General features: G+C 38.7%; 1 protein-coding gene across 1 annotated transcript in view; it reads left to right on the forward strand.

Annotated features, from left to right (window-relative positions):
- SLC22A15 (solute carrier family 22 member 15) overlaps positions 1-11,244 on the forward strand; it is a 31,499-nt gene extending 20,255 nt beyond the window's left edge. The window contains exons 6-12 of the mRNA XM_053934866.1: positions 337-552; positions 1,897-2,037; positions 2,782-2,867; positions 4,309-4,429; positions 5,295-5,367; positions 7,983-8,171; positions 11,158-11,244. Coding sequence (XP_053790841.1) covers positions 337-552; positions 1,897-2,037; positions 2,782-2,867; positions 4,309-4,429; positions 5,295-5,367; positions 7,983-8,171; positions 11,158-11,244 — 913 coding nt within the window. The remainder of the gene's footprint in view (positions 1-336; positions 553-1,896; positions 2,038-2,781; positions 2,868-4,308; positions 4,430-5,294; positions 5,368-7,982; positions 8,172-11,157) is intronic.
- Positions 11,245-17,406: the final 6,162 nt, after the last annotated feature.

The following is a 17,406-nucleotide window of genomic DNA, read 5'->3' on the forward strand; positions in this document are numbered from 1 at the left end:
AGCATCCTGTATTACCTGTATTCATGTGTGCCTCCTTAAATCTGAATTCTCCAGAGACAGAATCATAATAATACTGTAACTTGTAATGTTGCTCTTTCTATGTGTGTATATATGTATACACTCTGTGAAATTTCTTGTTATCTAAATTATGTACAGCTTATGTTTTCTTTCAACATGCTTTGTTGCTGTTTCAGTGCATGAATGTTATACCTGAAGGGTTGTTTGAAAACTCTTTATTATACTGAAGTGCATTTCAGCCTTGCTCCTTTAGACAAGTCCAGCCTCACAGAGAAGAAAACCCCTAAAGGTGTCTGTGTGTGTGTGTGTGTGTTTCAGATTCATTCCTGAGTCCCCCCGCTGGCTCTATTCCCAGAGCCGTCTGAACGAGGCAGAAGATGCCCTCTACCTCATTGCAAAGAGGAACCGCAAGCAGAAATGCACTTTTTCATTGAAACTGCCAGCAGAGAGGAGCTCCAGAGAGGCTGGCAGCTTTCTGGACCTGTTCCGATACAGGATTCTCCTGGGACGCACCTTGATCATGATGTTCACCTGGTACTGGAAATACTTTGTGGGCCCAGCTGTGCTACTGCAACCTCTTTAAGTCTTTAAGTGAATGTGGTGCTGAAAATTGCCTCATCCTACAGATTGTTAGGGACGCTGTACCTAAAAGGGATCCTTTCTACTATTTAAGTATCTATTACAGTATTTCCTTAATACATTTCTAGCAAAAAGCCATTTTTACAGTCCAGTTCTGAGGTGTTTTATCTCTGCATTTCTGTCTCGTGTTTTGAGTCTCAAAACTGTTCTGACCCACAAGGCTGCTGAGATTAGTCACAATGTCCTCCTCTTAGGCCCAGAGCTGTCAGTATCTCTTCACATGGATTATTCCTTGTTTTGTGTGTAAGGAGCCCATTAGCAGGTGGGTGGCCTACCTTGTCTAATGAGTCGACATTGTAGGCAACAGTTCTTAAGAGAAAGTGCTGGCTGTTCCTGCAGTGAGGGGCAGGAGTCGGTGATGCTCCCTCTAGTTACTAGCAAAAATTTAACTCCAAAAGTGCCTGGTTTTTTTCAGGTATCTCGCTAGCCCTGAGGTCTTCCACTGATTCTTTAAAAAAAACCTTATGTGTGACATAGTATGCAGGTCTTTGGGCATTACTGCTCATGTAGCTGCTTTTATAATTTGGGATATATTTGCATATATTTGGGAAAGATGTATCAAATAAGAATAAAACAAATGGTTTTGTCAGCATACAGCACTGAGCTTTTTTCATGTTGCTTTTCCAAGTGCTTACGGCAGAATAAATAGTTGATTATTCTGTTCCTTAAATGAGAATTGCCGATTTGCTGCAGAATGCTGCAGAATGAATTAATGACCAGTTTCTTTCCTCTCTGTAAAGACAACTCCCTTTGTAACATGACAATAGGGTTACAAAAGAAAAGTTAAACAGAGTTGGAAAATGAATGAAGAAAACGGATCCAAGGTGTAGAAATTAAAAGACGGTTGAAGTGTTGTTTGAACTGCTTGAGAAATTTGATTTAGACACAATTGGAAAAAGTGTGGATGAAAGTGTAACCTGATAAAAACAAAAGGGACAAGGACATTTATGAAATTATATAATATAGTCATGATTGTATTTTAACTTTATACTGGTTTATACATGTTGTTTGTAAGTGTAGTCTTAAGTTTTACTCAGTAGTAAGTCAGGAATTGGGTCTTTGCTGGGACAAAAAGATTTATTTTCCTAGAAGGCATCATACACTTACAGAGAAACATTTTAGACCTATATACTGAAACACTAGATATAGTTTATAGTGTTTTGTGCCAGACCAGTGCTTTGATTTGGCAGGCAAAGTGTCAGCTCTGATTTCACTGTTTTTTTCTCCTGTCTTTTGCAGGTTTGTGTGCAGCTTGGTTTACTATGGTCTTACCCTTAATGTGGGTGACTTAGGCGGAAGTATTTATGCCAATTTAGCCCTGTCAGGCTTGATAGAAATCCCAGCGTACCCAATCTGTATTTACTTGATTAACCAAAAATGGTAAGTATGGAATTTATTAACCCATTCAGGATTTCCTTATAACTTTTCTCAAAGATAGGTTTTCTGTGTATCACGCCTCCTAGCTTGTATCTGTTGTGTGAGGCTTCCCGCTTCAATGTGAAAGTGGCATTGATTTATGTCTATTTCAAATAGCAGTTTAACTTGTTTTCAGTCGCTCACCTCATGGTGAGCCATCCCTCTGCCTTGGGTGAGGTTGATGTAGCTCGGAGGAGCCTGCGCTGCCTCCAGGCTAACACTAGATAGCGTCCTTCCCACCGCTGCCCCGTGATCCCGTCCTCACTTCCGGCACAGAGCTATCCCGAGTCCACTCTGCCCAGGCCATCCTGTGGTCTCAGGACCTGCAATAGCAGTACCTCTGTGAGAGCAGAGCAGATATTCAGCCTTTTCCTGAACCACGATACTCTGGACTATGTGTCTCAGTTTTTGTAGAATTTCATCCCAGTCTCTGCTCTGTGTCTCCTGAGGAGGTTTACAAATGTCACACACAGCGGGAAGCAACCCCAAATTCTAGAAATTGTCAGTCGCTGTATAAAGCTGGCACTCATTTTGTTAAGTGTGCAGGAGAAGCTTGTTTAAAAACAGTGTGAGAGGAAGCGTTGGTGGAAGATGGAATTCAGAATTCCCAGCTGCAAAGAAAGAGTCAGTGTGAATTCAGAGGGTTCATTACTCTGCAAACCACAAACCTAATGCAGAATATAAACCTTTGTTATCTTTGTGTATCAGGTTTGGTCGGAAACGAACGTTGAGTGCATTTCTGTTCCTGGGAGGATTGGCTTGTCTTATTGTCATGTTTCTGCCTAAGAAGAGAGGTATGTAGTTTTGTTTCTGGAGTATGTGGTAAGAATTGGTTAAAACAGCATCCTACAGCATATCAATTTGATGGCTGCTGGAAGATGAGGCTCATATGACATATGAGTCTCAATTTTTGAAGCCAGAGAGGCCAACTCATTAGAAAAAAAGAATAAGCATTAGCCTCCCATAGACCTTAGAGAAAACTTGTTAGTAAGGTTTGGATTTGAATTTTTGCCTTTGGATTCTGCCCTTTATTTCTGTTCACATCAGTTGCTCCTTTCCAGTGTTTTTGACATCATCCCAATGAATGATATTTCTTCTAGTATCTCCAATAGCTAGATGATAGGTTAGTGTAAGTAGTACCCCTGCAACTTGGATATATCTCTCTGAGTGGAAGATCAGTGTCAGAAGATCTGAAGAACTGAGTGATGGAGCAAGTTTCCATCTTTCCCACACTGCTCTGTAATATTCAAAAGAAGTGTGGTTGTGGTAATAGTAATGTGGCTACACAACTTAGAGCTCAGGAGAGCATTCTGATAAACTTCTGAATTAGGGGATCTTTAAGAAATGTGAAATTAAACACCTCTTGTGTAAAGATGCGCTAATGATAGTTTTCAGATTACATAGCAATTTTTCTTTTTAAAACCAGATAGATAAATTCACCTTGCTTGTAAGATCTATGGATGTATATTACCTTTCATAAAGTAAGAGAATGTTTCAAATGCTTTAAGAGTGATTCAAGAAATTAAACATCTATGACAGAGTACAGAATTTGCTCTAGATGACAGTAGGTCTAATAGGTAAAGCTTTTTTAAAGGGATAAGTTTTCAGAATTATTTTGGGTGCTTGAGCATGGACATTTGTAAATATTCTGGTTTGACTGGTACCAGTCACCAAGTATTTCTTTCATGTCATTCCAAACATAAGATGTGAAAAGAGAGGACAGAATTGTGAGACCCCAGGAAATCAGCTGTGTATGAACTGCCCAAGTCAGGCAAGGGTGATGTGCCTGGGGAAGTGAAAGGGCTCACTGGCCAGAAGCAAGCACCTGTCTTCACTGGGCATGAGCTCTGATTTGCCTGTTAAAAGCAAATAAGCACTGGCTCTTCTGACAAACTAAGCTGGATGGGATATTTAGTGTGATTCTTCACAGCATCTTCCTTCCAAAGTAATAATGTTAGAAGAATATTATTATACTATTGAAATGACAATGAATAGAACTCTTGTTAAAAAAAATGTGCTCACTTTTGGAAAATATATCTGTTATACTCTTCTTCAAGTTTCTGATAGAAGTAATTTAGTATTTAATTAGCAGTAGACTGAAAATACTGAGTTGTAGCTTCAGCTTTTAGATTCTCCACTAGATTCCTTTTCACACCATACTATTGTGTGATTGAAATGATTCGAGGTGTATTGGAATACTCAAAAGCCTTACAAGGGTCACATTTTCTCTCTCAGATACTGGAGTGTTTGCAGTGGTGAATAGTCGTTCTCTGTCTTTGCTGGGAAAACTGACAATCAGTGCTGCATTTAATATTGTCTACATCTACACATCAGAACTTTATCCCACTGTCATAAGGTAACACAAGTTAATTTTAAGTCTTTAATTTTTCTGGTTCTCTTACATTATCATCTTTTATTTGTCTTAGTTTTCTCTATCAAATATAGTTTTTAATTTGATTTTTTCAGTTACATATAATGGTTAGATGTAGTTATACATTTGAAATTTTTCCCTTATCATCTTCTCATTCCCTCTTCCATCAAGTTTGCAGTGTCCTCTTCAGACTAACCATATTTTTATGTAACAGTAAAATAGACCTTTAGCTGCTTGGCCTGCTTAGAACACCCCTTCTACTAATGAGGATAACTATAGCACTGCAGATACTTCTCTTAATGAGTGCTTTATAAAACCAGACAACTCTAGCATCATACATGCTTAACCAGGAACACTGAAGATGACTGGTCAATAAACTTTGTAAAAGTAACTTGATGCTTCACAGGCTTTTTATCTTTCACAGCAACAGTAGGGGCAAAAGCACCCCCTGCTTGTGCTGACAGAGAAGACAGAAGCTTCTGCCATATGGGTGCATATGACGGTCAGCCACCAGTGAAACTATACTATGGTGTTTTTCACGAGTGGGTAAATCTGATGATAAGTAGGATTTGAATAAATTAATTTGGCCAGAGTTTCAGACACAGGCAAGATGCATGAACTGAAATCACACTTGCTTTGCCTAGGTGTGAATGTAAAAAATTCTGAATGTAAAGGGGATTTTTACTTGATTTTAATCGCAAAAACCATGTTTCATTCCTGTCTTGGGATGCTTTCAGTTACATTTGACTTTTCTTTGCTAGTTAATGTGCTCAGGATCATGACTGATGAGTCTTTTTCCTTGCTCAGTAACACTTTTCAAAAGATCAATTATTTTTGGTTTTTTTCATAGGAATGTTGGAATGGGTGCCTGCTCCATGTTTTCCCGTGTTGGTGGAATCATTGCGCCTTTTGTCCCTTCATTGGTTTGTCTGAACTTCTGTTACGTATATTTTTGTTTTGTGGCTCTGGTGTATCAGAGGCATACAGAGATGGGAATATTTGGGATAAATTTCATTTATAAATTAAGATACATAAATTGCCTGTCTTAACAGTATCATGGTAGGCCAAAAGCATTGCAGTATCTTCTGTGTGATTAGAAAAAACCTCTGCATTATTTAATTTAGAAGTTTTATTTAATTTAGAAGTATTTATTTATTTATTTTATTTAGAAGTTTTATTATTTTATTTAATTTAGAAGTTTTAGCTCTGTAGGAATTTTGGGACCTATCTAGTGCACCTTAAAATATAATAATTTCAAATTACCAAGATGGTAATGGCAAATTTTAAATCCTGCACAACCAATAGCAAAAGACCCATGTGGTTAAAAGAACTACTGCATCAAAATTAGGCATATGGGCTCAATAACTCATTTTTGAGAAAAAGTTTGTTTTACTGTCAGTGCACTTCATTAAATATCCATGGGTTATAAATATCAGCAAAGTAGTTCGTCTTTCAGTCAATTAAGGTGATGTGGAGATCTGATACACCCTCAAGGCAAAGAAAGATTCTGAAGAACAAAACATGGGGATGACACCATTACTTTCCTGTGCTTAGAGTATTACATGTATGCAGGTTAAAAGTGTGCCAGTTTTTCCCAGTTGTTTGCTGAGGCCCAGTGACAATTCCTTTTATTTGACAGATTTCATCTCAGGTAATTTTCCTCTCTGCCATTTGCCATTTTACATGTGAGGCAGAAGGTTAGGAAAAGGGCAGGTGAGCGCAGGGAGTCTTTTAATATGCAGAACAAAGCACTGGGCAGGTGAGAGGGTGAGCTCCTCTGGAGGGCAACAGGCAAAGCCAAGACTGCTGCCAGTCTACCAGGTGGATTTAATAGGCAGCTTATATGTAGCAGTTGAGGCATTCATTATATTGTGCCTGCCAGAGATTTGATACTGCATGAGACACAAATCTTGGATCATAATGTTTGAAGGGGTTCCATAAAAATGAAAGCAGTTCTGGTTACATGTCAAATGAACCCTTATTTGAGAAAATGATCAAAAATAATCAATAATTTTTGTGTTTCATAACTTCTTCCAGTATTTTAAAGAATTTTCAGTGTCTGGAGATCTTATAATAGTAAAAATAGGAGAAGTTAACAGCTGAGATAAGAGATGAAATGTTGGTCTTTTATTTGATCACAGCCTGTTATTTTTCTCAATTTGGAATTGCTCTCTACAATGTGAGTTTTTGAAACAAACAGCTAAACTCTTTCCCTGTTTTAAAATAAGCCTTCTTTACTGTGAAAACAGCGACAGGCATCAGAAGAGGAGTATAAACATTGCTTGGGCTGGCACCAGTGATGCCAGGAATGCCAAAGCTCAGTTGAAGTTAAAACTAGCAAGGAGCATAAATAGGGATTCAGCTAAAGGAAATATGCCTGTTAATGAATGGGAGGGGCATCCCGTTGGTGGGTGACATGGAATGAGCTGAAATACTTGTGCTTCAGTCTGGAGAGACAAAGCTTCTCTCCAATACTCTGCCTATCAGCACAGCTGAGGAAGCAGAAGGCCAGCAAACAGTAGGAGGAGCAATAGGTTCAAGAACACTTAGAGCTGAAAGCTTTCCATTCCATGGGGTAAGGTTCTATGAGAATGGTTGTGATAGTGGAGCAAGTGTTCATCATCTGTGGTAAACCACTATTGTAGTGAGGGATCACTGGTAGCTGTGGGAGGTAAAAAGCTAATCCTGTGTCTCTTCAGTATCAGAAAGTGGAAAGTATTACAGGCTGAGCACCTCTAACTCACTCTATGGGAGGATTGAGACATGACCTCCCACAATCTGTTTATAAGCATGTGAAGGCAAGAAAGGTAATCAGGATCAGTGAACTTGGATTTGTTAAGGACAATTTCTTTTCAGCCAGCTTAATTTAATAGTCAGCCATTTTATCATGGAAGACAATATGGATGAGCAAAGGGAGGAGAGCAGAGAAGGCTTTTGACACTATCCCACATTGTTAGCATATGTTTATCACAAGTTTTGGCGTGGGGGTTAGGTAACAAATTTGGAAAATTAAGCTTCTTGAGAGGCTTAATGCAGTCTGGAACAATCTACTTGGAGGGGAAATCTCCATCCTTGGAGTTTTTTCACTATTTGATTATGTGAAGCAGTGATTGACCTTATCTAACTGAGGCTGTAATTGGGCTTAGAGTAGATGGTTGGCCTAGATAACATGAAGAGATCTCCAGTCAGCACTTCTGTGTTTCTGGGGTATCTATTCCCTTCTACAAAAGGATGTTGCATTTGTTAAAAAGTATGTATGTTAGAGGCAAGAATTGAGTTCAAATTCAGCAGGCATTTCTTTTAAAATTCATGACAAAATCTGTGGGGTTCTAATAGTATTGACAAGAGACAATTGACAATACTGGTAAAAAACCCAACCAAACAAACAAAGAAACCCATGACAGAAGGATTGGTGAATTTTGTGCTAAATAGGAGCACAAACACTGCCAGAGGGAATGGCTGTAAAGGCTAGGTCCTTTAGTAATGGAACATGAACTACAAGGAACCAATCTCAAGCTAACTCTGTTATTTTTTCCAGAAATCCGTACAGTGGTCTCTGCCTTACATTGTGTTTGGAGCAACTGGTCTGTTGTCTGGGTTCTTAAGCTTATTGCTGCCAGAGACCTTAAACAGCCCTTTGCTAGAAACTATTTCAGACCTGCAGGTGTGCTCCTACTGGAGGCTGGGTGATGAAGCCATGTCACTGCAAGCCCTAAATGGCTCACAGGTATACTGATTTTTTTCCTAGTACTTTTCTGTTGTGTTTATTTCAGCTGTCAGCTTGAATCTGTCACTCTAAATAGATTAGGATAGTGATTCTTGGCCTGTGGAGGATAGGCCCCAAGGAGAAGATAGTGTAGCAACCCTACCATCATGTCTGAAATGTTTTCTGGAAATGCAGGCTGAAATACAGCTGGATTGATTCATTCCTTCAAGGCCACAAGCTTACAACATTTCCCTTTGGCATAAAGTGATGTCTGTGCGTCTCTGATCTCTAAGACTGATTGCTACAGTGTGCTTCAGCCAAGGCTGGACACTGGAGCTTGAGAAAGCCTTAGATGTTAACAAAACCAGGAGCCTGTTTGTGAAGGGCTGCTCTCAAAGGCAGCACACTACTTCTGACTTGCCCCAGCTGAACTGCAGTGGAAGTTACCAGGTCTGCTCTAGACAGGCTCTGAATGAGTTAAAGCCAGACTAACCTCTGAGATCTCTCCCACTATTGATTCTGGCAAATGAGATTCATTGAAAACATTGGAACTACAGAACTCCCAGGTATAAGCATAAATAAATGTGGCAGCACGATGTTTTTCAATGAGGTTTCCTTGAATTGTGTTTTTCAGATCACTTTATTTTGTTAAACTCCTGGACACCTCTCTGGGTGTCTGTCTTCCACTCATGTGGAGGTTTTTTTGACATGGTTAATTCCCTGTGAATGAAGTGGGATTAGAAAGAAGTAGCTAGAGAGCTGGGAGTGGGTGTTTGAATCTGGGTAAAGTTTTAAAGTTTAAATCCTGGTCCCAAAACTTTAAGTATGGAGGGACTTAGAGAAATAGAATAAGTGGTCAGAAGGCTTGAAGGGAAACTCCTAACAAAGAGTGTTAGTTGCCCCATTAGGCTGAGATGAGACAAGATCCTTTTAACACCTTTACTTTCATTGAATGGTCAAGCACTCTGACATTCACAGTTAGTCATATTTATTTTCACAGAAATCAAATACTTCTAGAACAGGGACATTTGCTTCCTATTAGAAGCTTCAATATATTGCCTTGTTTAGCTGTAATAGTTCTTGATAGGACAGCACAGTTCAGTGACAAAATCCTTGAAGAAAGGCTGAAAAAGGCAGCCCTGTAACTGTTAATTTTATACTTTAGCTACTTTACATGTTATTTTATAAACATTTTCAACCATACTGGATAATGTGTTGTGGCACCACATTCTTGCTGACTACACAAATCCGTCATATACGTTTACATCAGCTGTTATTTTGGTAATTACATGATTATTACGTCTAAATTGTGCAGATGGTTTACCAACAAAAGCAATTTTTGTCAGCAGTGCAGGTGTTCCAGCTTACAGGTGGGAAGTCACATTTTTATTTTCTTCTTTAACCAACTACAGTCAGTATTACCCTTTGAGGTGACAAGTATTGTCTGTTAGTATTCCCACAAATTGGTTAGCTTATGTCAGTCAGTCCTCTCCGGTTTAAATCTTTGCTTGTCCTTCTGTAGGCTTAAAAATCCCAACCTGAACAGGACCCACAAAAGGGGGTGTTGTTCCAAATGGTTTTCAGGAACATTTTGCCCAGATGGATTAAAATTATTGAATCTGAATGAAAAAGTCATTGGTTCAGGCCTTAACTAATCCTGTAACTTCAGTGAAATTATATCGGAATGCATTAGGGATTTATTTTAAAGCTCACAAAGAAAGTGCTGATAAAATGGAAAGCTGTTAAACATTAACCCTATTTGACAAGGCTGTGAGAGGTCTTATGAAGCTGTTGTGAGAAAGATTTAGAATTTATTTGGCATACCCTGAATTCCCCCTGTGGAATCCATTGTCCTTTTGTACAATTTTCAAGATAACATGTGTTCTGATTGCCCAGAAAGGAGGTTTTGTTCCTGTTAACATACATGAATGTGATATTCAAGTTGGACAGCATCCAGTGATAGCCTGACTTTCCTCAAACAGTTTTAGAAGTCTAGGGAAAAAAAAGCCTAACATGATTCCCTTTACATCTTCTGACAGGTCGTAGTGCTCAAACTGCTTGAAATTCCTTTGCAGTTAACACACATCGCTGTAGCAAAGCTTCTCTAAAGAGAGATCTAAAGCTACAGATTTTGCTTGCATGGTACTGTCGGTCAGGAGCACTATTTCTATTTCTCTGTTTTTCACCCTCTCTCTCACTCTTCTTAGCATATGACTAGGCAGGCAGAAGTCTTAGGATGGATGCAAGCATATTGGGGAAAAAATCCTGAATAATCAAATTAGATGGAGTTTATTCTAGCAGGAGAACCTTTTTAACTGGAATCATTTGTGTCAGTTCCATGGAAAAATGCTACACTGGCTAGATAAAAATCAACTAGTTGTAATAGCTGACTTTATTTTGGGTATGTGTATAAGTTATGTTGTGTAAAGGATTCTGACTGGAGTAGGTATGCCTATAATAGGCATTTTACCTTCTGAACATACAGCATGGTAATGATTTTCCCTTTTCCATAACATTTTGATTTAGTATTGCAGGGGGGATCTTTTTAATTCAACGTGCACAGTAAAATGTCTGTGCTACCCAAGGAAGTGTGTTCATTATGGACGGAGAAGCTTTACCTAAACAATATGTCTGTTCTGAGCTGTGGTGAGCTACTATGTTTCCAGTAGCTCTCCACAGAGTAGGCACCTTAGATTTAAGAAAGTTTAGTAGATAACCACTTCAGAACCACTCTAGCCAGTCTCTCCTTCATATATTCTCTAGGGTGCTGGTGGAGCAGAGAAATTCCATACTCAACAACCCCTTGTCTTTTAAAGATACTTGGAGGAACCAAGGATTTGAACCTGAATTCACATGTCTTCTACAAAGTTTTAATACAGTGGTTTGATCTGTGCTTTCTTACTTTTTCTATACCAGCATTCCATAGAAGTGTTAATGGTTCCTGCTCTGTATGTTGAGATTGATTTAGTGGCTTCAGTCTAACTAACGACTTCCTTTTTGCTTCTAGTCTGGAGATAAAGACAGCTCTACAGGGAGTGGAAGTGAAGATGAGGAGTTCTATGATGCTGATGAAGAGACTCACATGATCAAGTAATGAAAAGAAGAAACACTGGCCTATTTTATGCCTCTTCTTGCCCAGTCAGTCCAGCCGTATGACAGCTACTGGGGACCTTGCTTGTCAGGCAATGTAATTGGGCAAGTGCCTGTGTTTTTCCCTACTTGGAGAGGGATTTCAGTACTGTTCAGACCGATGACATCACTGATGCTCTCCGTACGAGACAGCCATTCCAGTTCTTGTGGTTCAGAATGACAGTGCATGGACTGCATTTGAAGCCAGGTGAGACAGCAAGAGTGGGATGATGTATTTTAGAAGCCCAAGAAATAACCTAGGCTTAGACAGATTTGGACATATCATCAGTGTATGTGTTAGTATTTTATTTTCAAGGTGGTGGATTTTATTTCAGTACAAATTGGTAAACTTTGAAACAACCACTATGTTTTTCCACAAGGGGGAAAGTGGTTGGAGAATGTGCTGTGTGCTTCTCCAGTGGGAACAAATTGCTGAAATTGTATGTTAAAATGGCTTTTGCATATTCAGTAGAGGAGAGGCAGCTGTGAACAAAAGGTTTCTCTGTGTGCGCACCTGTGCAGAGTTACAGGTGCAACTGGTTAGTCATGAGCTGGGCTTTACCTTAGTGATAATGGAAGGCTAGGAGGAAAGGCTACACAAAAGAGCAGCCACAGAGCCTGCGAACATAAGGAACGTTACTGACTTTTTTCCTTTTTTTCATACACAAAGCTTTGTCTTGGTCTGTCTTGTGCATACGTTTGCCACGTGGTCCCCACATCTCAGCATGGCTGTTTATAGCTTTGCCTACTTTTACCTTGTCCTCACTTTGCCATAACTATTGAAGCTCAGCAACTTCTCTGTGGAGTGAAATAATTCTGTGGTGGATGTAATTTCCTGGGTGCGACAAAGGTGAGGTATTTCTCGCATACCGTGTGTGTGGTGTGATAGAACGTATAGCTCGCTTTTGTGGACCTATTTGGGTCTTTGTTTCTGGAAAAGGCTTAACTCTGAAGTGGTAAGAGGAACTGTAGAGTGCTGTTATATTTTGGGTGCTATTATCAGGAAGTTGCTAGTGTTTTAAAATCTTGTGTGTAGCTAAGGTTTTCATTTAAAAAGACAGCAAATCTCTTTGGGCCTTTTTGGTTACTTGGTGTTTTTTAACCAATGCTTGCTCAAGCATTTGGTTATTGACCTTGTTAAGGAAAACAACTTCAGTTTCCTGTTTCACTGAACTTTCTGTAAGTGCTTCATTAGAGGGATATGGAATCCTGAAGTATGAAACATGAACATGTGGAATGTTCCAGCTACAAAAATGATTCCGTTTTCTTGATGACACTGTCATCTTTATCCTCTGACCTGTGGCTTTCTCTATTAAGATTGGTATCCATACATCATTAGTCTTCCTACTTTGAGTTCCTAGCAAAGTGGCACACAATGGCAGTAAATATATTTTCAGGCTCATGAGTCATTTTTGCAGATCTTAGAATTAAAAAAGGTGGGTCTGAAAATATCAAAAAAGCTGTCTGTTGAATATTTCCTTGTTAAAGTGGGAAGTTCCTTTACTCTGCAAGGAAGTGAAAGTAACCAGCATCTGAAGTTTGCAGCTAGCTGCTTGAACTTCGTTCACTGGGAAGTGTAATACAAAGAGCAAATTGCAACTGCCCTGGTTGGTGCAGAGAGTAGTCCAGAGTCTGCAGTTTCACACATGCAGCATTCCAACTGGGTCTGAACTTCATCCAGGTGTTGACTGTGAGGAAAGCTGGAAACTTCAGTCCCTATGAACAGTCTATCAATATTGTGATTTTTGCCTGTATTGTGAGTGTCACTGGAAGAATTCTCACTCATGGTCTTTACTTCCCCCCTCCCCAGACTGTTGAGTAGTTGTTGTAGATGTGGCACTTTTTAACCCAGCTGGGTAGTCTTTCGCCTTATTTGGTCCTGTTGTGTATAAGAAAATTTCACCAAATAAGGTCTTCCAAAATAGTTGGAAAAGTTGAAGCTATTAAAATATTTTTAAATTTTTTACTGACACTTTAATTTATGGACAGCTGGGAAAATTACTTTTTATTGCTGATGGCAGACAGCTGTAAGCCTGGCAGTAATAACACGTTGCCAAGAACCAACAGTTGTTTTAGGTGTTTGTTGCCTCTGTCCCTCTTTGGATGTTGGGTGGAATAAGTCAGGAGCTGTCATTATCTGCTCCTGGCAACCTTGTGTGGTGCCACAAGACCCTCAGTAGAATTTACATCAACAGTAGAATGCTCTAATGGTTCAGGTGGAAAAGATTGCTCTTTGCAAGACCTGAGCTAGATTTTGTGAGTCTTCAAGTAAAGTCGTCTTGTTAGTCTTCAACTAAAAATTAAATTTACCTCTCCACTCATGCATTTCTGTATCATTGGTATACGTATGTAAAATTGCAAAAACAAGAGTGAAGACAAAATTAGCAATTTTTTTTTGCATAGGAATTGCTGCTCTTTTTTTTAACCTTAAATCTGTCCCATGTTTTCACCTTTAAATTTTTAAAGGGAATCTTTTAAAAGGAATTTTAAATCTTCTATTGTTACTTTCCTGTATCAGTTAATTCAGAAAGTTGAGAGGAAAGAATCCCTACAGGAGGAGCTCAGCAGGGTAGCATTAGACTTTCTTCTCCAGCTTTGTGTTCTGAAGTTCAAATCCATTAGGTGCATTAAGTTTCTTTTCTGCGGCTGTTCATTTTTAGTATGAGCTGGCCTTCTGGTACAGAAACCTTTAGGATCACTTTTCTTCTTACCCATGATATGTAATGCTTTACAATATTGAGATACTTGTATCTCAGTGTCTGGGTAATAAGTTTGCCATGAGGAGCTACTGGAAAGTAGAACACTGGGTACATCAGTTTACTGCATATGCTATTGCTAGGAGACTGAGACCTAGGTTCTTGCTATAGTTTAGTGCAGTATGATAATTTTCTGCCATGTTTTTTGCTAGAGTAGCAAGTATTGTTAGCTATTTTCATGTTGTGTAGGCACTAAGATACTACTTTTCCCAAGATGGAATTTCTTCTCTGGATTCCTTTGACTGTCATTTTTTCTGGGTGTTTTTTTTTCTCTCTCTCTTTTTTTTTTTTTTTCAGGTAGCTCACTTAGTTGGGATTATGCTAGAGAGAAGAGAGCCTTTCCCATGGTGCTCATTAGTCAGGTCTCAGCAGAATCCCAAACATGCTTCACCTACCTGGGGAGCTCACAAGTGATAAGTGAATACAGCTAAGAGTGAAGGAGAGTGACAGGTCATGTGAGGCAGCATGGAGGAGAATAAGCTGGAGGATTCAACTGAAACACTTTAGGGCAAGGGTAAGTGAATACACAAAATAGCAGCTGTTGGGTAGAAATACCCTTTAATACAATACAATTTTAAATTTCTCCTGAAAACAAAGCTAGTGCTCTCTATTTAGGAATTGTGATAGTGCTGTTCAGAGACCCCTGACATACCAGAAATGTAGAAGCTCTGTGTTAAAGGAGAGCCGGAGATGACTCTGTGTTTCAGGTCAGGATGCTGAGTGAAGAACCTCTCCAGAGACACCTAACTAACATGGAGCAGGTTGCAGCTTGTTTCCACAGTAGTTACAGTCGAGGCTTTAAGGATGGGAGCCACATGCTCATCAGCTCAAAGTGTGCAATCCATGCTAGCTTTTCCAAACTGTGTGGATGTTCTGAGGTTAGTAGGATATCATTTACAGAACCATGGGGAATGCAGTTGAGCCATACATTTTACAGTGTATTTCACCTAAGCATATAAAAGCAGTTTGCAAGAGAATGTTTTTCTTGTACTCAGGAAAAGGGGAAAATGAGGAATTTTTCCTGGAGTGTGTTAAAGTGAACATTAGAACTAAAGCTCTTGTTCTTGAGTCTTCTGAATGCAGATAATAATCACTGAATGCAGATTGGGTGAGTAGTATTTTGTTTTAGCTGAAGGTTGTGTGCTATTTATCCCTTTTCCCACCCTGTGAGCCCTTCTCTGGTCATGCTTTTTGACACAGCTGAATCTGTGACTGCAAACTGTGAGCCTTGCAGTAAAGATGTCAGAAAAGGCAAGAGCAGTGCCTGTCATTTGATGGTGGAAGCTAGTCTGGCCTGACACAAAGCTTGTATCAGAAATGTCTATATTCAGCTGTTAACAAATAGGAGACTGAGGGTATAGCTGTATTTTGAGTCTCATTCATTGTATCTTACTGCAAGATACGTAATAGAATAGAAAGACCTATGTAAGAAAAGAAAACCTCTCTGGCAGATCTAAAGGTGGAATTGGAGGGCGAACAAATTTATACATAATTTTTTCATGCTGTGTATTTTAATGTATTTTAATTTTGTCTAGTCTGTTGTAGCCTTCAGATTTTCCAGGTGCTACTGTTAATGAAGGCTAGTAGAGCTGGGTAAAAATTTTACCCAGGTAGTCTGAATTTACTGAACTTTCTCATCCTAATTTTGGTACTATTCTCTGTTTCTGTCTTTCTGAAAAATGCTCCTGTATTGCCTAATAGGGAACAGATTTTTTTTGTTCTAATTTGAAGTGCCTGTTTTATGAAAGTAGTCTTTAATTTCCTCTGTCAATTTTATATGGGAATATGTGTAAAGTAGCATCATTGAATTGGATTATATGAGTGCCAAAGACAGTTTTTGCTGGAAAGCAATAGTCCAGAACTAGTTCTAGCTGCCTTTATTTAGACTTAATCCATGCAGAACTGGTCCGTCAGATCTGGTATTTACAAGCATCCCTGAAACTATAGGGACAGAGTGTTACCTTTGTTTGCTTGTCTTTCATTGCTCAGTTCACTTAAGTACTTTTGTTTCTGAGAAACCAAAGAAATTAAATGAAGGATTAAAGTGTTCTATTAAAGTGTTCTTTTTGTAGAACATTCAGAGTTTATACCATGTAGCTATTACAGAGAAATCTGCAGAACCTATTTTGATTCTGAGTTGCAAATGTCAAAGTTTACTCTCTAAGACTGATAAAGCCTAGTTAAAAACTGCACACTGGAATTTGTTAATTCATTTATCAATTTTACAAATTAGCATTGCTAGTAAACAGTTTGCCTGGAGCTTCATGGGATCTAGCAGGTTTTTATAAAACGCACACTCCATTGCTAAATAATAATGTATGGATTTTAATCCCTACTACAACCAATATTCACAAGTCAGCCTTGTCATGGCTGCATGTTTGTCAGCAAAAAAGCAGATGGATAAAACTTTCTGCAGCAAGGGCTGATTAGGCCCAGAAGAAGGATTATCTCTTTCAAGCTACTCTGTTTGAAAGAGATAATTCTCTATACATTCTCTGCTATGTGTACAGAATAAAGGGGGATCGTGGGGTGTATACAGCAAAATTGTAGGATGGAGTAAGTTTAAATACTTGCCTGTCCTCATTCACTAAAGGTTTCTAGAGGAAATCTGTCTTCAACATGCATGTTTCTGCTTCCCACCAGCACATCTGAGGTGCTCATATTGTACCTACTTTGTTAGGAGCCAGGCAGAAAGTATGGTGGTAAGAAAACCTTTGCCAGTGTTAGAAGTTGTATTTACTTAAAATATGCTAGGAGAGGTATCTGGTACATCTGTTTTCAAATAAAATCCTTTTAAATTATGGAAGCCTGATTGGGAGACAGGCATTTCTGATGTTAGTCTGTAAGAAAAATCAGTTTTGCAGATACTGATGAAAATTGTTACAGGGCGAAAAATTGCTAGATGATTTGTGATGAGAGTTGTGTATGCTTTGATTTCAAGTAGGCCTCTAAAACAGTGGTTTCTAGTATTTGATCCCTTTCACTCCTCAAAATCCAACCCAAATTTTATTTTGTTCTTGTTAAAATTTAAGTAATGTGGAAATGGGAAGTATATTTTTCATAAGGATACTTTTATTGTACTGCCTTTGCTTCCTGAATCAAATAGTATTTTGATTTTTTAAGCTACCTCTTTTATGTTGAGCTTTTTTTCATCACTTTTGTATTTAATTGATTTTGAGGAAACTACAAAATATTTCCTTTTTTATTTGTGTGGGAATCAATGGCTTAATCCTCAAGTCATCCTTCCCTTTTAAAGGTTTTGTCAAAGGCCTTTTAAATTTAGTTAAAAGACTTAAAACTTCTGAGGAGCTTCATAATTACACAGTTAGAACATGGCTTTTCTGTATATATTGTTTGCCTTTAAAAGGGAC

The sequence above is a fragment of the Vidua chalybeata genome, chromosome 2 (assembly GCF_026979565.1).
Source record: "Vidua chalybeata isolate OUT-0048 chromosome 2, bVidCha1 merged haplotype, whole genome shotgun sequence".
Lineage (NCBI taxonomy): Eukaryota > Metazoa > Chordata > Aves > Passeriformes > Viduidae > Vidua > Vidua chalybeata.